Source organism: Pogona vitticeps, chromosome 3, assembly GCF_051106095.1.
Source record: "Pogona vitticeps strain Pit_001003342236 chromosome 3, PviZW2.1, whole genome shotgun sequence".
Classification (NCBI taxonomy): Eukaryota; Metazoa; Chordata; class Lepidosauria; order Squamata; family Agamidae; genus Pogona; species Pogona vitticeps.
The window spans coordinates 219,296,086-219,320,562 of record NC_135785.1 but is presented as its reverse complement, the minus strand read 5'-3'; the positions used below and the strand labels follow the sequence as shown (position 1 = coordinate 219,320,562).

The 24,477-nt window shown below is 43.3% G+C and overlaps 1 protein-coding gene and 1 long non-coding RNA gene across 6 annotated transcripts in view; one reads left to right on the top strand and one right to left on the bottom strand.

Annotated features, from left to right (window-relative positions):
* Positions 1 to 28: 28 nt before the first annotated feature.
* Positions 29 to 21,991, top strand: LOC110088560 (uncharacterized). 3 transcript variants are annotated; one of them, XR_013543274.1, is made up of 4 exons: positions 29 to 907; positions 9,685 to 9,804; positions 19,062 to 19,247; positions 21,512 to 21,991. It is a non-coding gene; the product is annotated as an uncharacterized LOC110088560 (long non-coding RNA). The 3 variants fall into 3 exon arrangements; XR_012085079.2 differs by lacking the exon at positions 29 to 907 and adding an exon at positions 970 to 1,115; XR_013543275.1 differs by lacking the exon at positions 29 to 907 and adding an exon at positions 6,299 to 8,184.
* Positions 20,529 to 24,477, bottom strand: part of GJA5 (gap junction protein alpha 5) — a 50,250-nt gene continuing 46,301 nt past the window's right edge. For all 3 annotated transcript variants that reach the window (XM_020810932.3, XM_020810920.3, XM_072994002.2), the window contains exon 2: positions 20,529 to 24,465. In XM_020810932.3, coding sequence (XP_020666591.3) covers positions 23,328 to 24,440 — 1,113 coding nt within the window. In that variant the 5' untranslated portion in view covers positions 24,441 to 24,465 and the 3' untranslated portion in view covers positions 20,529 to 23,327. The remainder of the gene's footprint in view (positions 24,466 to 24,477) is intronic.

The window sequence follows — 24,477 nt, the reverse complement described above, 5'->3', positions numbered from 1 at the left end:
CGCTCTTCATCCTAGAAGGGCAGCTGAAAGACTTCAACTCCCGGAGGACATTGCGGGGCGGTTCTTCCTTAGCTTCATTCGGTCACGTGTATGGCGTGGGAAAAGAGGCGCTAACGCCTCTACGCTTCGTTAGGAAAACCGCTGGCAGCTGATTTCCCGGGGGGGAGGGGGAGGAAGAGGGCGGTGTTCGGCTGCGCGAGAGGCTTTCGAGCTTGCTGTCTATCTAATGGACGTGCCAGTTGCTGATCTCTGTAATAAGCAGTCTTGCTTTCGGTGGTTATAGGCTTTTCGGGTTGTTTGGCCGTGTTGTGGAGACGGCCCGAAAATCCTACAACCACCATCGGATGCCGGCCCTGAAAGCCTTCGAGAATACAGTCTTGCTTTCGTTAAAGAGAGTCAGTTATACACAAGTAGTATGCATTTAAACTTTTGCCGAAGCCTGACAGACTTGTGAGGTAAATTGGCCATCTCTGCTCCTTGACCTCATTGCACCCGTGAGGTCAAGGCGGAGAGTAACTTGCAGTTTGCAGCGTCCGGGGATTGAGAAGACCCGTGAATGCATAGCTGCCCCTTCAGTCAATCAGCTTGTGAGTGCCTCCCTCCTCCGTACCCTGAAGTAGGAGACCCCATAGAAGTTTCACCTCGAAGGTGGGTGAAGGGGCAAACATATAGGGTCTGTGTCACTTGCTCTGTGAAGAAAAACTCTTTTGTCAGTTTGACTTTTTAAATCTAGTATCCAGGCACTCCCCTGTGTGTTACCTTCCAGTTTGTGAAGGTGGTTTCACCCCTTAGTTTGCTGAAAGGCGTTAGGAAAATGCACACATTACTAGAGGAAATGGGGAAGGTGAAGATAAACTTTCTTTGGCCTGCCACTCCTCCCTCTCTTAAGGAAAATGAGCTCACCCAGGTAAGGATTAGGCACACTTTTAAGACTGGTGACCCCCCCTCCCCAGAAAACACTTCGCAACCTCTAGGTTGGGAACCTGTGCTCCATCAAGATGATGACTCCCAGGAAGGACTGCATCAGCTTTTCTCTTGCCCGCCCCTCCTTTCTCTTCTCTTTTTTAAATTAACAGCAGGAAGCAAAGGCCTAAGAACATTATCCAGCCTCAGAGGTAGGTCCTGCTCTAGGTGAGCAAAATGCAGGTTTGTGTTGGTGGACTGAAACAGGATTGTGTTGAAACCAGGAGCTAGTCTCCTGGAATAGCGAATCAAAGTTTTAATGCTAATAACCTTGATACGAGAGAGAGAGCACACAAGAGCAAGTTCAAATGGTTGCTGTTTTATTTAGCTAAATAAAAGGCACATGGAAGTCATGCCTCCAAATGTAGGCAAAAACAATTCTGTCATGCAGAGGAAAACCAGGACTTTTATAACATTGGTTACACAAGGGAATGGGAGGAGAAATGGATGATTCATGACCTATTGCCAGAAGGGATGGGATTACAAAGGAATCCAGACTTTATCGGAGCGGAAATCACAGAAGGGATAGAATTTTACAACAGGGTAGGTCAATAGGATGGGTTTATAGACAGCAGTTATGGAAATACATGGTTACATTGTTCTGACAGGAAAGCAATTTATTATCTTGCAAAGAAGTTACAAGGTTGGGAGAAAAGGAGACTTCCAAGATGATAGGAAAAAATTATGCAGCAAGGCTGTCCAGGTTCCAGAGTTCAATTTACAGAAGATTGGTCCTGGTATTTGCCTGGGGGAAGAGAGAGAGACAAAACCCAGCCATCCTGCTGGTGGAAGGAGTGACACCTGCTGTGTCTGATTGCTTCTCCAAACTAGATTGGAAAGCGAGATAACCCACCTTGGCAAAGGAAACCTGGCTAGCTGTATTCCTTTATGGCTGGCCAGGTTCCCGAATCGAGGGAACAAAAAACATGTACATATATGTATAGCTGGCTGTGTCTTATCTCTCTAAACTGCATTCTGTGTCAAAGGCGTGTTCTTCCTGTGTGTTTCATGTAGTGCTTTTTGTGCACATGGTCCCATCAATTCTGCCTGGAGGATTCTGGGAGCTGGAATCCCCTGCAAAACAGACAAACAAAATCCAACCCCCCAAAAAACTCACCCCTAATAGATCATTCACTGTATGCTCTGCTACTCTATTCCAACAGTTAAATCACCATCAGACAGCTACCTCTTGTATATCGTACTGATTTTAGTATTATGAAATGAGGTGCAACACTGTTTAGATAGAGAAGACTGGAAGTTGGCTGCATAAAGTATACCACATGCTAAGATAGTTCTGGCTACTGCTCATTTCCCCATCATTGTGCCCAACTGTGGACGGAAGACCACTTCTTCTCAATAATGCCCACTGAACTTTATCGATCTATGAAATGCTATATATCAGTGATGGCGAACCTATGGCACACGTGCCACAGCTGGCACAGAGTTCTCTCTGTGGGCACACGAGCCATAAGTCACCATAGAGAAATACTTAACCGTCCTCCGATCCCAGATTTCGGCACTCCCCTCTGCCGGTGCAGTGGTCCAGTGGAAGGGTGCAATAATGACCATTACCAGTCTAGCCCAAGAGAGGATTGGAGGACCAGTAAGTATTTATTTGTTAATACAGCCCATGGGGGCCGTATTAACAAAGCATTAATAGTACTGCAAAGCATCAATTAGTGCAAGCATTTAACCCTTACAGTACAGGAGCAGTTGTTTTTTCTAAACTAAAACGTCAGCATTCGGGTTTTAATTGCAATATTGGCACTTTGAAATAAATAAGTTGATTTTGTGTTGCAGTTTGGGCACTCAGGCTCAAAAAAGGTTCACCATCACTGCACTAGGCACTCAGAGGCAGCCACTGCCCTGAAGCAGCAGATTTTGCAGTATCACTGTTTTTTTTGCCATCTCTCCATGGCATGGATCCATGTGAATTTTAATGTACGCTCATCTCCAAATCATTGTCCATCTCCATTTCCTTGGTTGTGGCACTGGTGTGAGAGGTTGGACTGGAAGCTTCTTTGAAGTGGCATATTTTCTCCCCACTTGTACTCTGCAAGTCCATGGAGTGCTCATGGTATTGATGATGAAGGTGAGGCTTGCCAGGTCTCAGAGAATGAGCTGCTGTGCCAGGCAATGGCTGGGCTCCCCTGAATCTCCAGGCGAGGCAAACAAATGTGAGGAGCAGTGGTGGAAGGGAAGGAGCGAGTCTCATTTATTGTTACATGGTGGCTATAATGTTTGGGTACCCAACTCCAACCCTCTCCAAATGGCACCAGGGCTCACCATCTTCCTGTGTCTGTCCAACACGACACATAATATACTTGCTTAGGAGCTCAGACAGGGAACCCACAATGCCTAGCTCATTCATGCATGGGGAAATATTATGTTCCCAATTCCTGTGACATCACAAGGCCCCACACCATGACTTGACAAAGACCCACCCCAGGCATTGGGCCCCAGATATAATGAGGGGATGCGGAAGATAATCCCGTGACAGCCCCTGATAAACAAGACAGCACTTCAAAACCATTCCGGAAATTTCTTTTATTGGGTTTGGAAAAGAGGCTAAATGGGTATCCTCAGCGGAGACAATGGCCTGGTTCAGCTCCAGCAGGATGCCTGCCTTCTGGTCCCTCGCATCCACCTGGGGAAGAGGACACTTCGGGCCCTACGAGAGAGAGAAGCAACTAAGGGGCAAGCTCGTCCACTGCTGTCAACCAGCTTCTACCCAGGCGTGTCCACCAACCAATGTTCTGGCAGCTTCCTTCCGAAGTTCTGCCTGCCAACATCCACTGGCTTCCACCAGGAATATCCACCCGTTCATCTCTTCCACTCCGCTTCTGAAGCCAGCCTCAGCCAGCTCCTGAATATTTGGGTCACATGCACACCCCGGCGAAATCCCCACGGAACGCCAGCCAGCCCATTCACACACACATTCACACACACACACCAGCCACACCCCAACACACACACACACACCTTCACTCCACCAGCCATTCACACACACACTCGGGCTTCCATCCACCGATATCCACCAAGCTTCCGCCAGCTGGTTTCAGGAGGCTAACGTCCCCGGCTTCATCTGCCAACCTCTGCCGGCCTCCACCTTGCGGCCTTAGCCAGCTTCCACAGGGAGATTCCACCAGATTCTGTCTGCCAACGTCCACCAACTTCCCCCTGGGTCCATCACCAACATCAGCCGGCTTCAAGCCACGGATCTCCGCCAGCCTTCAGCTGTTAACTCGCAAGCCCACTTAGCAAATTCATCTGCTTTCATGAGATAACTTGCCTTGGGCAGAAGGGCTCGGTCCCCTGCAGCTGCTGCTGCTCCTCTCTCTGCCAGACTGGCCACTGGCCTCCCTTCTGGTCTCCTGCCCTGCCCATCAATCCCCTTTTATCTGCCAGCAGAGAGGTGGGACTCTGTGAGGTCACAAAGACCCAGGAGAGTGGGGTTGGGTTCCCAAGGCAGCAGCAGCACCCTTGGGATTGGCTGAGTCCTGAAGATGATGTCAACAGTCCCTCTGATCGTGTAATTCATCCACAAAAGCTTACATTTTGCATGATTTTTTTTAATTTGTGGCCTATTAATGTATCCTCTGTGACCAATACCTCTGATTGTTAAATCTCCTCATGTTGGCCTTCTGACAGGATTCTAGGCTGGTGCTCCAAAAAGTTATCTTCCAGAATTTACACCAAAAGGAACGTTCCTAAGCCCTGAGATAGGGGGAAAATAAAATTAATAAATGAATAAGGATGGGCACAGTCATACAATGAAGCCTTTGATGCTTTTTTTGCTTCTTTTTGGACATTTTTTTCTTGCCCTTGCCATGAAAAAGATATTATAAGGAGCCCGTTAAGAAAACAACCTAAGTGTTTGAAACACAAGTATATTAACACCATCCCTGCACTATCAAAGATGCAGCTGTGTTTCAAAGAGTCTCCCAGCCTTTGGAACTCCCTCCCACTGGAAGGCAGATTGCCCCACCAGTATGTATTTATTTGTTAATACCGCCCATCGGGGTGTGGGGAAGCAAGCATTTAACCCTTGCAGTGCAGGGGCAGTTGTTTTTCTAAACTAAAACCTCAGCATTCAGGTTTTAATTGCAGTATTGGCACTTTGAAATAAATAAGTTGATTTAGTGTTGCAGTTTGGGCACTTGGGCTCAAAAAGGTTCACCATCACTGCTATCTATGAACACTTTTGAGATGGGACTTGCTTCTTCGGGTCAGCCAGAAACTCTTGTAACGTGTACATCTTCCCATTGGAGTTATTGGCACTTCACTCATCTGTTTAAAAATGGGCTTCTTCTCTTCATTGGTACAGTGGACCCTTGACTTACAGACGGCTTACAGACTTTTTGAGTTACAGACTTCTCTGGCCACAAAATTTAGGTTTGACTTCCAGACTGAGATTTGACTTACAGACCAGAAAAAAACCAAAATGGAACAATAACGGCCTGTTACAGGATTAATCGGTTTTCAATGCACTGTAGGTCAATGGAGACTTGACTTACAGACTTTTTGACTTGAGAACCGCCTTCCAATACGGATTAAGTTCTCAAGTCAAGACCCCACTGTATTGCTGAATATCTGTTCTAGGCATGTGTGTGAATGCTCCCTCCCCAGCCTTTACTTGGTTGGGAAAGCCAATCAGGTCTTGAGGTGTTGCTTGGATTTACAAATGGCTCATGGTAACGGCGTTCCGTGTCTAGTCGCGCTGGCCACGTGACCACGGAAGATTGTCTTCAGACAAACGCTAGCTGTATGGGTTGGAAATGGGGATGAGCACTGCCCCCGAGAGTTGGACACAACTGGGCTAAATGTCAAGGGGAACCTTTGCCTTTACCATGGACAGGACTGACTCAGCCATTGGGCAGAGTGAAGCAGCTGCTTCTAGGAAGAAATGCTTAGAGGGTAAAGAGTAATGGTAGGGGGTTAGAGTGCAGAGCTGCCTGGGCACTATGCAGCCTGCTCTGTGTCCCCCCCCAGCTATCCTGTCGTCCTCCATTTATTTATTTAACTTATATGCCACCCACTCTACCCAAAGGTCTCTGGGAGAATGAAAGGTTCTGTTCTGCTAACAGAATTAAAATCACATGGAACAACTGGTCATCTTCTGTATATTCAGTGGAGTTTGGTGCCTTTTTGTCTTGTGTCTCAGGCAGCAAAATGACTCAGGTTGGGCTTGTCCCAGGGTGGCTAACAGATCCTGTCACTGTGAAGTGAACATTTTAAAGAGGCTTCTGTGGTGCAATTTCACATAATGTGCTCACCTCTATATCTCTTCAGTTGTTTTTCCTGCTGCAAATGTCAAGAAACGGGCGGCGGGGGGGAGTGTTGCCATTGGCAAGAGGCCCGTGTTCTGTTAGTCCCACTTGTCAAATGGGGTAGGGCTTTCAGTAATATTTAGAAAGAATCCAGAGTGCAGGTCTTATGAAATGTGTTCACTCTTTCTGTCCAGTAGAGGGAAATGGTGGGTTTTGAAAAGAGATGGTTTTGCTGTTAAAGTCTTTGGAATTATAGGGGAAACCCTCTGTTCATTTTCTATGTGGAAGAAGAAATACCTAAGAAACACAGTTCAGCACCCAATAAGCTTGTTGGGGGGGGGGGGAAATCTGCTGAATAAAGACGTATTCCTTTCTGAGTTTCTTAGAGATTTCTCTGACTGAACATAGGCTGTGGAAAGTGTTGGGCCTGCTCAACAATTCTTTTGTTATCAAATCACATAGAATTTTCATATGATTACCAGTTTCCATGGTAGGTTTGACATTACACAATGCTGACCCTCGGTCAACAGACCCCCTGCACTTTTTTTAATTTTTAAACTAAATCTTGGTCTCTCTATTATATTGTGTTTAACTGGATAGTTCTACTTTATTCCTTTATTATATATTTTTTGTATTTAATGCCACAGATAAGTGGCTTTGCCCAAGTAGTCATGGCAGTGGTGAAAAGAACTAGATATAAGAAGCATTGTTTTTGTAAGTATGTATTTATTCAAGCATTTACCTGTTCTGTATTGATGGATCTCAGGATACAATCAATGAAATCATGTCAAAACCTCATACAGTTTCAGTATTTTAAAACACAGTATATTGTGTCTTAACCTCAAGATTTGTGCTTGAACCTCAACGCCTTTGGGGTAATGGAGTTCAAGAGGCCTGACTGAGAACCAGACAGGGCAGGGATCCTGTGACCTTTCAGATTTTGCTGGACTGTCACTCCCATGATCCATTACCATTGCTTATATTGGCTAAGGATGATGGGAGTCACAGTCTTGCAATATTTGAAAGGCCATGTAGATTCCCCACCTGAGGCAGTTACTTCTGTGAACTGATTCTGGACTTCACAGGAGGGCAATAAAGGAATCTCTGTTTTTGTGTGTGTTCAGTATTTACTTCAAGAAAAGGGAGATTTTGTGCTATTTTTCTGTTCCAGGAACCAAAATAACATAATAGGCTTGGGAGATACGAGCTTTTTGACTTGAGTAAGACATTTACTCTTTCTTCTCCAGGAAATATTTTGAAACAGTCTCGGCCCCGTGTCTTGCAGGTGTGCAGCAGAAGGGTGGAGCATGCTGTTCTTTCTTTGCTAGGTTCCTTGTAGTGGCTGTAGAATCATAGCATTGGAAGGGTTCTTGGAGTTCATCTAGTGACGTGCAGCCTCTTGCCCAGTGCAGAGTACAGCATGTGTTTGTGTACATTTTTGCAAAAGCATTTTTGCAAAAGCATCACTGAATGCAAATGATACTTCTTCCTCCAAATTTGTTCTTAAAAATTGAACCAAGCACTTTACCTATTCATGCCGCTGTACTTGGTTTCCAAATGAGGATGTCTTATCAGTAGAAATGGGCATGAATTCATTTGTCCCAGTTTGTAGAGGTGGCAGGCCAGGTGCTGCTGCTCCCCTCCCCGGCCTGCTCTGGCTCAAGCAGGCACAGCTTGCTTGTTTTTTTCCCCCACCCCCTCAACTGATTTTCTAGTCCTGGCAACAGCTCAGGTTTCTCTGCATTACCCTCTTGGCTGGTCTCCCACTCAGACAAAAGGGCAGGTCGGAGAAGTCTGTGCTGTTGCTTCTGACTGGCAGATTAGCTGAGGAAGTAGAAAAAACAAGCAAGCTAGGCCTGGTGAATGGCTGTTTCAGGTAGAGGAGGCAGAGAGTGGAGCAGCAGCACCTGTGCTGCTGTCTTTATGAACTGGGACAAACTGGGATGAACTGGTTGGTGCCTATCTTTATTTGTCAGGCCTCAAAGGCAGTGTGTTAACAACTAGTGTTGAGATAATAATGGTTGTATCTTTTCATTTCTATTGCCTCACTTTCCCTTTCCATCAAAAATCAACCTGCTCAGGTAACACTCTATGTATCTCTTGAAGTGGGTTGCCATCCATGAGAAGTTATACCAGATAAAGCTCATTAATCTTTAAAGTGAGATTATACTTTGCTTCTTGTTGCAAAGAACTAACATGGCTATCACTTGGAGATATTTGCTTTCTCAAGGCACCCATAGTTCTTAAGTTTCAGTCAGGCTCCACTTGTATATTTATAGGTAAAGGAAATGTTACAAAAATCTCTGAAGCCCCTCTTAAATGCAAACCTCTCAGTGTTGTATGAAGTGAGGAGCTGATAAGAACATGTTGAATCTTAATCATTTATTTGCTTCCAGAAGCCTGATTTAACATGCAGTTGACGTAAGTGAAGCACATGGCTTGTGAACAGACATATTTCTCAACCCCCTCTTAACTACTTTCTATTTTAATTGCTGCCCCACTGTTTGATGTGGGTAAGGGATTTGGCAACAGATAGAAGAAAGGGGGCTTTAGCCTTGTCTTAGGGATCATGGTATGTGCATTCAAGTCATTTCTGATCTTCCCAGCTGTTGCATGTGTGTTATTTTCAGAAAATATAATCCCTTGGGGTCATGGGTGGAATTGTGTGACTATGTTGGGGAGTGGAGGTGCAAAAGGTCCTTAAGTCAAAAGCACCAATGGATCATTTTTGTTTGGAGTCAGACAGAACCTAGTTTTAAGAAAAAGAATGAATCAGAGAAAATCTTAGTGTATAGGACTTAGTGTGATGAAATTTTAAAAATTCTTTCTTAAAAATAGGTCCAATTGAATTTAATGGGACATGCTTCTGAATAGACATATAATGCACTTGTAAGCGACAATTGGAACATTCTGACACCTTCAAAATATTTTAGCAATATTTTAGCCACAATCCTATTGCAATTGTTGAGTGTAGAGGAGAAATTATATAACCGATAGCTATGATCACTCTGATTACTGTCATGTGCTTGGATGTGCCCAGGTTGTGCACTTGCGCATGCACTTCAGTGCATAACAGATGTCCAGAAAACTGCAAAAACTGCATGAACAGTTCTTCTTACACACAATGCATTTTGCTATAGGATTTTTCCCGTTTCATTTGTGAATGGCTGTTGGAATACATTAAACCAATAGCATGTCTCTTTTCAAATGTTGCTTCCAAGTGACACCTGTTTCTTCCTTAAAATTTCTTCCTATTTGCTCACTTCTGACTGACTATATTTTTAGCTCATATATATTTTCAGATGGCTCCAACTGATTGGAAAGATGTTGTAGATTATAATGGTGCCTGGCTGGGCAGCTAAAATAGTTACGTTTGTTAAAGTTTCCATTATAAATCTCTCTCTCTCTCTTTTCTTTTTGAAAGGTTTATAACATCTCATTCTATTTGCAGCTCAAAAACCTCCTCTCTACATCTCATTTTTCCCTGATGATTATCAGTTTGCTGCCTTGACAAAAGATTTTCAGAAGTTATCAGAGATTTTGAATCTTTGGATGGCAACATCATAAAAAGGTATGGTTATGGTCAGCAAATGTCAGGTATCATTTTTTTGTTGTTGCTACAAAATAGATTACAATCAGTGGTGCCTCCATCTCAGTCTTGAAAATGTTTGTCTGTCCCCTTAGCAGTGCATCGGTCAGGAGGCAGAGGCTGCTTGGCATCCACCACAGGATTTGTGTTTTCACTTTTTGGATGCTGCTGTTTACTGATGAGTGGCAGAAGTGTCTTATTTCTTGAAACAGAATGAATATTTCCTGCCTTAAAAAAGATGGGTGTCCTCTCCCTTCCTCTGGAGGCAGTTATAAGCCCATTATACAGTACTTGTATGGGTAAGTACTGTATAATATACCTGTCGCCTCAGATCCCACACAGGAAGGAGAGTATTTTTTAAAAGCTTCTGAGTTCCATTACGTTCCCCTTTCCTTCTTCTGCTCCAGAGCAGAGTGAAGCAATAGTCTCAGGCAGTAGATTTTGAATGCCTTGAAAGGGCAGCAAATTGTGTGTTTTCCCCTTTGCTGTTATGTTTCTGAGGTGGGGAAAGGTACTTGTGGGAATTCCTACCTTATGTGGCAACATAAATTATACTGTGGTGAATTATAAATTTATAAATGACTAGAGCAACATGCCGGCAAGTTTGGAAAACTTGGGAGTAGCCAGAGGATTGGAAAAGATCAGTCTACATCCTAATCCCAAAGAAGGGCAGTGCTAAAGAATGCTCCAACTACTCCACAATTGCACTCATTTCACATGCTAGCAAGGTTATGCTCAAAATCCTCCAATAGGATTTTGCAGTATGTGGACTGAGAACTCCCAGAAGTACAAGCTGGATTTCAGAGGGGCAGAGGAACTAGAGACCAAATTGCTAATATGCACTGGATTCTGGAGAAAGCCAGAGAGTTCCAGAAAAACATCTACTACTACTACTACTACTACTACTACTACGCAAAAGCCTTTGACTGTGTGGACCACAACAAACTATGGCTAGTTCTTACAGAAATAGGAGTGCCTGACCACCTTATCTATCTCCTGAGAAATCTATATGTGGGAAAGGAAGCAATAGAACTGGATATGGAACAACTGATTGGTTCAAAATTGGGAAAGGAGTATGACAAGGCTATATATTGTCTCCCTGCTTTTTAAACTTATATGCGGAATACATCATGCGAAAGGCAGGACTGGAGGAATCCCAATTAAGATTGCCAGAAGAAATACCAACAACCTCTGATATGCAGATGATACCACTCTCTTCAGAAAGTGAGGAGGAATTAAAGAACCTCTTAATGAGGGTGAAAGAGGAGAGTGCCAAAAATGGTCTGAAGCTCAACATCAAAACAACTAAGTTCATGGCCAGTGGTCCCATCACCTCCTGGCAAATAGAAGGGGAAGATATGGAGGCAGGGACAGATTTTACTTTCTCGGGCTCTATGATCACTGCAGATGGGGACAGCAGCCACAAAATTAAAAGACACCTGGTTCTTGGGAGGAAAGCAATGACGAACCTAGACAGCATCTTAAAAAGCAGAGAACCTTGCTTAAAAACTCCCTGGAAAAGTCCCTGATGTTGGGAAAGTGTGAAGGCAAGAGGAGAAGGGGACGACAGAGGACAAGATGGTTGGATGGTGTCATCGAAGCTACCAACATGAATTTGACCAAACTTTGGGAGGCAGTGGAAGACAGGAGAGCCTGGTGTCCTCTGGTCCATGGGGTCACGAAGAGTCAGACACGATTTAATGACTAAACAACAAAAACAGAGCAAGTTTTGTCCCTTTATCTTTTGGACTGCAACAGTGATCAGCCCTAGTGAGCATTATGAATGAGGAGAGATACTGAATTTTGCAGTCCAACATCTTCTTGAGGGCTGCAACTTGCCTAATAGTAGTTTCCAAAAAGAACTTGGGGTTCTTCTTTGTGGTCTCTGTGAATGCACACCATAAGGTTTAAACTGCACTTGTGCAGAGGTTTCCGGAATATTCTAGATCTTTATCACGTGTTCGCCAAGACCGCCCCCTTTGTACATGTGTTCTGCCCATCCTGGCAATTGCCCCAGTTCCTTTTTGCCACTGCTGCATCTCATTACGAACTCTTCGTTCGCCAACTGATTGCGCTTCTTTCGCTTCTTTCTAAGAGTTAAATAACAGAAAGGAAACAGTAAGAGACTTTTCAAGCTGTTTCCTTCTTTTCTGACCATCCCCCCTTTCCCTCCCCACCCCTTTTAAGGCACCTGTGGCTCCATTTAAATGGTGTACTTCATGCCCAAACAAGTGTCCAATGGGCACGACCACTGTCTTTTCTTGGGGAATCCCATTAAACCAGCTTTTTGTCAACTTTGTAAAAACTTCACAAAATGGACACTAAAACTCCGACAACAAGGCCTGAGATCCTTCCTCCAGGAGCAGTCTCTCCTCCCGGCCATCAAGTTAGCCTCCAGTTAAATGCCATCGATATTGACCGTACCGATACTGGCAGCCTGATACTGTTCCCTACATCGAACCCAAGCGTTCCCAGTATATATATTATTATCCATCTGATGCATCGGTCTCATCTTCTCCTCCTCAGTACCATCCACAGTCCTGTGAATATTATCCAGCCTTGTCTGAAGATGACAGCATGTTTCCACCCTGGGTACTGAAGCCGTATAAACCATCTTGTAAGAAGAGTCATTTCTCTGAACCCATAACTGGACAGCAGCCGTTGATACCAAAGAGATCTTGACCATCGCTTCAGGTTCACTTACCACCTTCTGAACCCACTGCACTTCCACAGGTCCATGCATCTTCTGTACAGGTAACAACTACCTATACTGGACCTCTGCCTATCGACACTACTCAGATCTGTCAAACAAAGTGCTCTAAACCTCGTCAATCTACATATCATCCTGTAGCATCTCAATATGTTACCAATGAGACCACTCGTTACCAACCAGAGTCTCGTTCCACCAATTCTGCCTCTCCTTATCAGCAACATTCTCCACCATCACCTCTGCAATCCTCAGATTCGGATACCCCCGACTTTTTACCACTGCAAAATTCACCTCCGAATCTACCTACACCAGACTCTGATGTAGCGGACATTATTCCTCCCTCCGTCGGAGGATTTCTCATCCTACTCATAGCTCTTGCTCCACATAGCCAAAGCTGTGGACCTAGATGTCCAACAACCAGTCCAATCTAAGTCTGACAAAGTGTATGAGGACATTAATGAGGACCAAACACCACCACTCCATATGGGATTTATCCCATCCCTCTTAAAATTGATCAAACAATCTTGGTCTAAACCTTCCTCTGTACCGCAAATGTCTCAAATAATTTGTCTAAGACTCATGGAGACAATACTGCTTTCCTTTCAAAGCACCCACCTCCAAATTCTGTCATCATTGAAGCTATTCAAAACAGGGTGCACAACCATTCCAACAGTACTCCTAACAACAAGGAGGGTAGGAAATTGGACACCATTGGATGCAGACTTTATTCCCTTGTGTTGTTTACCCTCCGAGCTGCTAATTACCTTGCAGCCGTGGGAGCATATCACCGCTTTCTCTGGAATAAAGCCCTACCATCTCTCCAGTCAGTACCTGCTGAATACAAGGCTCATTGCCACACTTTCCATAAAGAAGTCATGGAATGCATTACTGCACATCATGTCATAGAGGCTGTGTCTAAACATATGGCTAGCACCATCACTCTTCGCAGACATGCCTGTTTCCGTTCAGCCCATATCTCAGAGGATTTCCATATGAGAACCGAGGGCCTGCCTTTTGATGGCACACGTCTTTTTGATAAGACTGATGAAATATTGAATAATCTGCAGAAATTAAGGAAAACAGTACGGTCTTAGAACACTCAACCATATTACAAAACTTAACACTATCAATGGCGTCGCCCGTACGCTTACCAGCAATACAAGCCATTCTCTGACAAACAGCGATACTTACCCCAGTCTTCCTCTTCATTTCAGCCTAGACACAACACACAGTGTCAGTGCCCCAACAATCCTTTAGGCACCCTGAGAAGAAAACAAAACAGAATCTTTGACTTTCCTGTTCCTCAGATCTGCCTATCCCACCTGCCTCTACCCAGCACTATTCATCTCTCAGCCTTCGTGGACATCTATCACCACAAATTCCTGGGTCCTCACCATTGTCGCTACTGGATACACAGCAGAATTTGCTCTCACAATTTGCTCTCACACCACCACCAAGGATCATTCTAACTTCACCATCAGAGGTTTTGGGGCAAGAGATAAAATCCCTTCTGCTGAAGGATGCTATAGCACCCATCAACCTTTCAGAACACGATCCCGGGTTCTTCTCCCATTACTTTACCATCTCAATATGTGATGGAGGCCTATGCCCCATCCTTGACCTTCAGGACCTCAACTACTACATCATTCAAAAATGCTTTCGTATGGTGACGTTAGAAGGAATCCTGCCAATCTTTCAGGAAAATGACTAGTTTGCCATCATAGACCTAAGCAATGCATACTTTCATATTACTATCTGCCAAGATCACCACAAATTCCTCAGATTCTCACTAGAAAACACTACTTACAAATTCAAAGCCCTTCCATTCGGGCTCACTACCGCTCCACGGGTCTTCACCAGTGCATGGCTCCGGTAGCAGCTTACCTCCGCACCCAAGGAATTTCCATCTTCCTTTACATCGACGATTGGTTGCTGGTATCCCCTTCACATCCTCAAGCCCTTAAAGATATACAGGTGACTCTCTCTCTCTTCTGGACCTCAAAGTCAATGAAGAAAAATCTATACTGTCTCTGGCACAAAGAGTTACTTACATAGGTGCCATTCTAGATTCCTGAAAGGTACGGGTCTTCTTGCCTTAAGAGCGGGCAAGAAAACTCCATGCTCTTATCTACCTCTTCCTACCTTATGCACTTGTCACTGCACATCATGCTCAATGTCTTCTTGGCTTTATCGCCTCCACCACATCCATCATACAACACAACAGACTAAATATGTGTTCCCTGCAGGTGTGGTACCTCCCCCTCTTCGATCCAATATCAGATCCATCTTCCAAGCTCCTGCAGGTTACACCCAAGCTATCAGCCCATCTTCTCTGGTGGGACACTCCAGCCAACCTCTTCATTGGCAGACCATTTGCCCCTCTACAACTGTCAACCCAAGTTACTGCAGATGCCAGTCCCACTGGATGAGGAGCACATTACAGTGGCTTACACATTCATGCCCCTTGGTCCCAAGCTGAGGAAAGCCTTCGCATCAACAACCTTGAACTACTAGCCATTTTCAAGTCACTCTATGCTTTCAAGCCTCTCATTACCAGCACAGCTGTACAAGTAACTACAGACAATACCACAGTGCTCTTCTACATAAACAAGCAGGGTGGCACTCACTCTCTTCCGTTGCTCTACCTTGCCATCCAACTATGGGAGTGGTGCCTAGAATGCCATATCTTTCCTATAGCAGTTCACATAACTTCGCAAGACAATCATGTAGCAGATTTTCTCAGCAGGACTCGAATAGAGATGCACGAGTGGACCTTTGACCAGTCTGTCTTCCTCAGCCTTTGTGAATTGTGGGGAACCCCACACATAGACATTTTTGCCACGTCCCAGAACTCAAAGTGCCCCCTCTACTGCTCCAGAGCAGGCATAGGTCCTGGCTCCCTTGGGGATGCACTTATGTTTCTCATAGAAAATATAGCCAGAGTACTAAGCATAGCCTGTCTCCTGTTTTTATGGTGGCACAAATGTCTTCTGACCCTTCAGTGGCTGGATTTCAGCTCAAATATATGGTGAGTATCACTAGCTAAACCCACCCTAAGTAACCACAGAAAATGTACTTCATCTTGCTATTAGGTGGAATAAAGTGGAATGAAACTTGGTGGCACGTAACAACAACTTAAAGAGACAGATCTTACATATTAACAAGCGATTGTTTACAAATTGGCCTTTTAAAGTTTTCCCTGAGGAAGATATTCTAAGATCTAGAACATTCCACCAAAAGCTAGTCCTAGAAGGGTATAAATACAGGTAAGAAGATGAGAATTTTTATCCTATAATTGCCCTTCCAAATTGTCCATTTGGGTAAAAGACTTCAAGCTTTCAAAAGGTGGCAGGATTAAGAACTGGGACTGCAGCATCAGTAAATAATAGCTGAAATAAAAATGTTGCCAAACTGAGAGAGAAACAGAAAATAGTCTCTACCACTTGTTTCTGTGAGTTAGATAACAAGGAAATCTCTTATCAACTCCAAATACTGTATACTGTACACTGTAACTATATGTGCATACGTTATTCAGTGATTAGAGCTACCATACTGCATTGTGGTCTTGATCCGTATTGATGGTTGTCTACAGCTGCAGCTAGTTTTGGAGAAGGAAAAATGCCAAAGTTCCACTTACTGATCTTGCACATAATGTCTAGTTTGATGCGAACAAATGCTTGAAATGTGTGAGTGAATGACATGACATTGTTCTTGTTTTATCTTTGATTTTGGCACACACATAACATGCATAGAATCTTATAATAGAATTTACACTGTTTGAAGTCCTTGGCTTGTTTCAGAATTCCTTACTTGTGTAGCTCAGGCTCAGCACTGGCATTTGGGACTCAACAGCTGATCATCAAACAGGTTTAGAATTAGTGCAACAGAATAGTACAGACAGTGGTGGTGATCCACGTTAAGGAGGAGCATAAGAATAGCCACAACAAAGCAAAAGGTGCCATATACGAATGGCAGGTTATCATTTCTTCCCCTTACTATATCATCTAGATCTTTGTCCTTATCTTTATCTTTTTATCATGCACTTCTTCCAAGGAGCCCACAGGAGATTTAATGGCTTTTGCTACACTCCCTTATACCTCTCCTTTCACAACAAAACGATGAGATTGGTTAGGTTAAGAATAACTGGCAAAGGGCCTCCCAGTTAACTTAATGGCTAAAGTAAGACTTGAATGCAGCACACTATAGTAAAAACTCAACAGTGCTCCCATTCTAGCTTTAAAATCAGCATGGTTAGGTTAAGGGAGTCACAGGGACATCTGCAGTTTGAAGGAAGATGGATTCCCTGTCTCCAGTCAGAAACCAGCTATAAATGATGTCCCAAAGACAAGACCAGTCCTACTGTGAAGCAAAATGAGAGAGATATACCTCTCATGGAAGATCCTGGGAAGCAGAGTGAATGACATTGAATGACAGAACTGGGCAGCTAAACAACTTCCCTGTAGTCCTGTGGAGAGTGGTGTCCTATTGCCAGTGTCACTCAGCTACCAGTCTGGTCAGCTTTTGTACGTACATGGACTTGCATCTGGGAGCCATCTTATCTGTCATCTAAGGTCACAAAATTCCCGGGGCACAGCTGGCTCAGAATCGTTAGCATATATGTTTTTATGTGTATAGAGAAACTACAGTGCTGCTAGATTGGAGTGAAGCTTTATGCTTTGATCCTAAATTCCAATTTCACACTTTTAGATAGTTTTTAATGATGCAAAAGCTCTTCAGATACAAACAGACAGATCTTTTGAGGAGCAGTGGGAATAGCTTTCTTCTTAAACTTTGTAGCAGGAACACAAAGCCTTCTGGTTGTAATTCTGACTGTCTAAAACACCTTGGGATTTGATTGAGACAGAACATCTCTGAGGGAAGAAAACTGCAGAGGAGTAGGAACTTGTCTGATACCAAAGGATTCCAGCATATCAGGAGAACATGAGAGCTGTGTTTCTACCACTGTTTTGAGCTAACACCATGCTGTAATAGAAAACAACCTATGTTCCGTTTACAGAGGACTGTCTTACGTGCAAAGACAATGTCTGTTCCTTGAAAGATTATCAATCTCAAATCCAATTCAAGGATCTAGAACGATACGAATGGGGAGCATGTGACACTAAAGTTGCCAGTCAACAGTTATAGTTACTCTTTCTAAATATTCAATTACACACATATCAACATAGCCAAATTTTGCACATATTTTTGTCCTCTTTAGTCTTATTTCTGGGAGGGGCAACGATGCAAAAATAGTTACCCTGCCTACCTAGTTTTAAACTGGCAGCATCCAATTGTGTTTTGAGTGTTGGCTCCCTTGCACTGGAGTCATGTCCCAAAGTAACAACAGTTTGGGGTTCTTTCATATTTTGTAACTCTTATAGGCCTGTGAAGTATGAAGGCAGACTCCATCCTGAGCCTCAACAGAGTCCTTTCCTTTGCATAGAGGGACTGAGATTTCAGAGATGGAAGTAACTAGCTAGAAATAATTAGTTACTTATAACTTTTTAAAGTAACAATGGTATAACTATATTACATTACGTCTCAAACTTAGTGATGGAGAGCTTCACTCCCTTTTCAGTGTAGCTGTAACTTTTAAGTTGCTTTTATAGAAATGGGTGGTGGGAGGACTTCACTGAATCATAGAAGAGAAATGCTACATGATTCAACTGCTGACTTGAACTGCTGGATAGCTGAATGGTTTAGGGATCTGGCTGTGGAGTCAGGAGTTGGGAGTTTGGTTCTCCATTGTGCCTCTGTGACGGGGGGGGGTTGACTTGATGATCCATAGGGTTCCTTCTAGCTCTGAAGTTTTAAGGTTTAGTTATATATTGTGTTTTACTTGTATTCTTATCCTTGTGTTGAGGTAGACAGAATGAGAGTGTGTTTTAAATTTATACTGCATGGGCAGTATGTTTAAATTTTTATGAAGGAACTTAAAAGTAACAATTTAGTTGCCTTCGAGAAGCAGTAAAATATAGAGATAATGTTTTAAATGGCAGCTATAACAGTAATGACCATCTTTGGCATGTGCTTAATTGCTTTTAAAAATTATTGTTCTGAATATAAAAGCTAGAAGTGAATACTTCTACTGTAATACGGCAGGCTCGTTGACCACACTCAGTCAAAAACTGTATACATAAAATATTGACAACTGACAAACTGCAAATGCTTGTGAATTTGATTTGCACTAGGATGAGATGACTGCTCAGGAGACATTTAGCAAAAATGGATGTTCTTCATCTGTCCCGTCATCCTAGCCTTGCGCTTATGCCCCTTAAATTGCTCCATTTCAAGTTTGGGGTGCCCTTTTCACACTCTGTAGAGCTGTAGTGGGAAGACAAATTGGTCAATATCAAGCAAAGGCACCTTGGACAAATGGAGCTCTGCTTTGAGGTGCTCCATTCTTCCTCACTCTCTCACAGCATATTCAAGAGGCCCCCACCGAACTCTGTGCTGAGGTGTTTTGTGGAAGTCAAAAGGCAGGAATGTTTGGGGACCTTGTGCTCATGTCACTTTGTCTCTCACCTAGGAGCAAGGCACCTGGGTCCACACACAATTTCGGAGCACAACTCCAACAATCCATTTCCACTGGCTCTGCTGGCTTAAGCTGGAGCTTGGAAATGTTGGTGTTTTGGACATCCGTTTCCAGAATGCTCCAGCCACCATCATTATTGGCCTCGCTGCCTGGAGAATTCTGTGAGTTGCAGTCAAAAAGGTAAATTTTCCAAATTTCTGATTGGGACTGCTGGCCAAAAACATATGGATGGCCCCAGTTGTCCAACTGTGATATAAATCATTGGGTAAAACTAATATCCATAGTTCTGCCGATCAGCCTGGGCTTTAGCTAGGTACCTCCTATACTTAGGACTGTGCCAGTGCTAGATCTGGACCAGATAGTGTGGCCATGGGTACACACTCATAATGAAGGTCCCATACCTGTTTTGCCACCAAAAGTTGCCCACTCAGACAAGGAGGTGGGGCAGGGATTCCTGCAGTCCTGCCTTTGAGTGGGCAGCTGCTAGAGGAGGCAGAGGAGGGAAGCATAAGCTACTTCTGTGACTGGATGATCACACAAAGAGCAGAAGAGCAGCTGGATGGTTCGTGACCATCTCTATAACATACCATTATGCAGCTTGGCCTAGTTTTGCCAGTTCAGCAACATGCTAGTCCCTGAAAAGTCAGGTTCAAAGCCTGATACCTTGTGGTGTCACTGGACAAGGGCCGTATAGCAGCTACTGCATAATGGTCTGTATGTGACAAACAGACAATGTAGAGACTCAGTTGTGAAATCCTGTCGTGACCATAGAGCATTCAAGATAGTGAAAAAGACAAAGGTGCATCTGAGAATATCTTGATGTCATGAGAAGGAATCCAGAAATCTGGGACTGCTGGGTGGGCAACATTCCTTGATAACAGAAGTCCAGAGCCTAAGACCTAGAGAACAGACCCCTTCTCCAAAACAATCTAGTCTGAGAGTCACAGCCTAAAACCCATCAACTTTAATTTTGTCCCTTCTGGAAAAATTCTTTTGGATACTCATGTCCAGCTATTGTGAGAACTGCAGCCAAGTTGAGAGAGACTGCCCTCATAGAACAAAATGTTTCTTTCTTTGACCCTGTGAGCTCTTGCTCTGCTACAGCACTGATGGGGCTCATTTCTGTTCATAGAGTAGGAAATGTAAGAGCTGTGTAGGGTGGAAAACTGAATGGTTGGGAAAGTTCAGTTGGTGTGGCCTCTGGTCAAGAAACCTTATCCCATCCTCCTCAATTTATTTGCCTTTTAATTGACATGGTCGTTTTTGTTGTGTTTGTCGCAACAAATTATTCTTCTGGAGTTTCCTCACATTGAATGAGGCCTGTTTATTTTTTTATGATTGTTTCAGGACAGTATGGGGCCACAGTTCCAAGTGCCACATCCAGTCTGTGTATTCTGTTATGCTGAGTTTCACTTATCTGTCTTGTTTGCATTTGCAGTGAGAGCAGAGATACAAATAACAGGAGCTCTAATCCAAACTTTTATTAGGACAAAGCAAAGCACAGTATGCTATCTGAAACATTTTGATAAGAGGACATGCATTTTCTCATCCTTGGTGTTTCAATCATGGGGAAACAAGAGGAATGTAAAGAAAAGGAATTTTGAACACAGACACTTGTTTTTTTATTACACCCCTTTACTACAAACACAAAGGTGTCCCTGTTTACATTTCTCCTGCCCAAGAAAGTAGAGAGAGGGAGGAGAAGGAAATGCCTAATGGCATGGTGGCTCTTTAAAGGATTAAGGACACTTGTGTCATCCATTTCCCGTTGTTTGAGGACCATGTATAACATTATATAAAATACATTAAAGCATGTTTTTCCCCCAAGGGTTGAGGGGTGCATTGCCATCTGGATATTGGAGCTTCTTAAAACAGGCAGATGAAATGCAGAGTTCCAAACTATCCCTGTGTCATCCAAGGAGACTAAAAGAATTTTTAGCAGTAGTTGCCATCAGCCAGATATCTAATTTGAATTCGATACTGTCAAAATAAATACATAAAACATGCAGGCTCTCAGGTTTCTTTAAGAATACATTATGTGACAATAATGCCTGGGATTTAAGGCGGTACTGTACGTTAAAGATAACCCATTACTGGAGCTGTAATCATCTGAGGATTTTGACACATAATTCAAGTGGATCTTTGATTTTGAGAAATCAGTCCTGCTGAAATCCCAATCACAATGTGAGTGAATTTGCAAATTGAGGTAAGAAAAGAAACGCCTTCCTCTTCTGACAACCACTTTCAGCAGTTAAAGTGCGTAGTGGAAGCTTTCCTCACCTTATATTATTTAACTTGCTTTATTTTGCAACTGGTCTTCTGAGTTTAAACATGGGATTCCTTTGAACTTTGATTTTTCAAATGTGAAAGACTGAAAAACCATGCACCCCAATGTATTTTTATTTCTGATCAGAGTTATCTATGGTATATTTTTCTGTTCCTAGAGGCTCTGCACAATTTGCTTGGGTCATGAACATTGCCCCATGACTGGATTGCTTCAAGATCACTTTGGCATTTTCTGTAGCTGACGGATGATGAGCATCAAATGATACAAGAAACCGGCTTTGCAATTAGAAACTCTGCTTCCTTAACATCTACCTTGAGGCTTCCACAACTCTACAAGTTGGAAATGTTGTTTGTTGGTCACTGAGAGATAAGCAGTGAGCTTAATTTGCATGGTAGCTCTGAAGTAATGCATTTCTAAAAGGATTGTTTTTTATGACCTAACTGCAAAGCTAATGTATTCTATAGTTCGCCAACTGTTTCTGTATGTGGCTGCCAGGACTGACCACCAAAATTGTTCAGAATTCTTCAAAACGAAGATGAGGATAGCTCATCTGTTTTCCCCACTTTTGTTCCTAAGCAAAATGCTGCCCAATGGCTAGATTCTTCCTATCCAACATTACTTAGTTACAAATTAAAAATGGGTTAAAGAATAAAAAATGTTAAAATAAAACAAACCCCAGGCTATCAATGTGCTTCCATGAACAGAGTTGCTTCATATTAGTCACGAGAATGTTATTTTCCATTAAAAAATACTGGCCAGTATCCAGTGGTGTCGTTGCATTTGTGCGAATGATGTTGACCTTGGAAACATCTGATTTGCGAAAGGAAGAGTTGAAATACAGCTTCTGGTTGTGAATTTGGTTGTACAGCCAGTAGTAGAACCTGCTGCACAAGCCGTAACATGCATGATGTCACAAGATGAAATGTGTTACTGCCTGCATAACTGGAACAACCGAGTACACTCTACAAGCCCATTGTTTTCCTCTGATAATATTATGCTGGATTTCGATGACTGTTTCCTCTGAATAAATACTTCTATTGAAAAACTCTAATAAGTGTCTTCAGTTATCCTGGTACTGAGCCAGTGTTTATATTATACTATGAGGCTACTCAGAATCCTAAAGTAGTTATAAACGGACAGACAATTAAAATTTCAAGTTGAATTCATTGCACATTTATTTTGCGTAAGTGTGGCAAGCTTGTAGTATGTGGCATTCACTAGAGAGATGAAGAGAAATTAAGATAAGTTTGCATTTCCAGGAAGAAATTTACCTCTTGGGTTTGCTTGGAAAATGGCAAGAAAGGATTAAAAAAAAAAGATCAGTAGCTAAAGTACAGTCCATTGGTATCAGGTTATTGCTGCAAATGAGAACCAGCCTCATCTTTGAAATAAAGGTTCACTTCAGCAACTCAATGCTTGAACATTGTCTGAGAGGACAAAAATAATGGATATCATACTATGCATCAGTAGCACCTCCCTATTAAGTAGCACATGGTTATGGCAAATTGGCTACGGAGAGTTTTCCAAAATACTAATCTATACCACTACAGATCCAAGGGGTACGTCCAATCAAGAATTCCTGAGAATAGTGGTTCTATGGAAGGACTTGGGGTAATTAGGAGACTTTCAAACACTACCATGGAATTACACATTTCAGGATTCTTTGGAGTAAATAATAATAACTAATTTGGTTGAAATGTTCAGCGTATTATGTATGGATATAACCCCATGCTCTTCAAGAGAATGCCATATAGTAGCTGAAACTTATTATTTAGTTGAAGCTGACTGCCTTCTTTGGAAAAATAATGGGCTGAAAGCATAAAATTAGGTTCAAAACAAACATTGGAATAGTTCAGAATATTGTCATTCCCTTAAAACTGAGTTGCGCTGGAGCTCAGATTTGCAGGATTTGATAAGCTCAGCTGCAGGTTTTTGGCATCCCCCTGTTTCATTTTGCCATCATGGAAAACAATTCATACAGACAGATCATCCGACCTAGCCTTACTGCTGGTGCGGCTGGTTTTGCTGAGCCTGCGTTTCTCGTGGAAGTAGCCATTGGGCAGAAGGTTGGGTACAGAATTGTTGCTGGCTTCAGAATTCTGCGTATAGTTAACTTGGATGAATGGACCTTCTCCAACTGTATCATCTTGGTTGTGAACCCTCTCTGTTGCAAAATTGGCTGTGTTCTGCTGAGATGCCATTTTGTTACTGAAAGGGCTGATATACTTCCCACCGGGGTTGGCCAAACACTGATTAAAATCAGGAGGTGGGGTGCAGCTTTGTACTGTCTTCTTTGCTTGGGAGTCTGCCTGCAGTATCCCAGTATCTGGGCTAGGGTTGCTTTTGCAAGAACGGGAGAACTTCTGCCTTGCCTTTTTCCAACCCAAGTGATAGAGCTCAGCGAGGCTTAAGAAGAGGGACAGTGCAGCCACAGCCAGCATGAAAATAATAAAGATGTTCTTCTCTGTTGGACGAGAGACGTAACAGTTGACTGGATTAGGGCAGGGTTGCCGATTACAAACGTAGAGCGTCTCAAGGAAGATCCCATATAGCATGTACTGCCCTACAATGAAAGCTACCTCCATGGTTGTACGAATCAAAATGCTGCAGACGTAAGTGTTCAGCAATGTGCCTTGAAGAATGATCCTCCCAGTTGGCTCATCCCAGCATGACAGCTCAGCCTTCTCAGGTGTTGGGTAATCCTGCTGATGGAAAGCATTACTCTTGCTTTGGATTTCCCTTGAGCTTTCTTTGGCCTCCTTAAGCTTCCTCTTCTCTTCCATACGCACTGTGTGCATTGCATGGCCCATGTACAAAAGTGAGGGGGTGGAGACAAAGATAATCTGAAGGACCCAGTATCTGATATGGGAGATGGGAAAAGCTTTGTCATAGCAAACATTTTCACAACCAGGCTGCCGAGTGTCACACATGAAGTCAGACTGTTCATCTCCCCAGGAGGATTCTGCAGCTGTGCCCAGGACAAGCATCCGGAAGATAAAGAGTACAGTCAGCCAGACTTTCCCCACCACTGTGGAATGCTTGTGGACTTCTTCAAGGAATTCGCCCAGGAAGCTCCAGTCACCCATTTTTGCTCAAATGGGAGACTTGCCTCTGGAGAGAGAG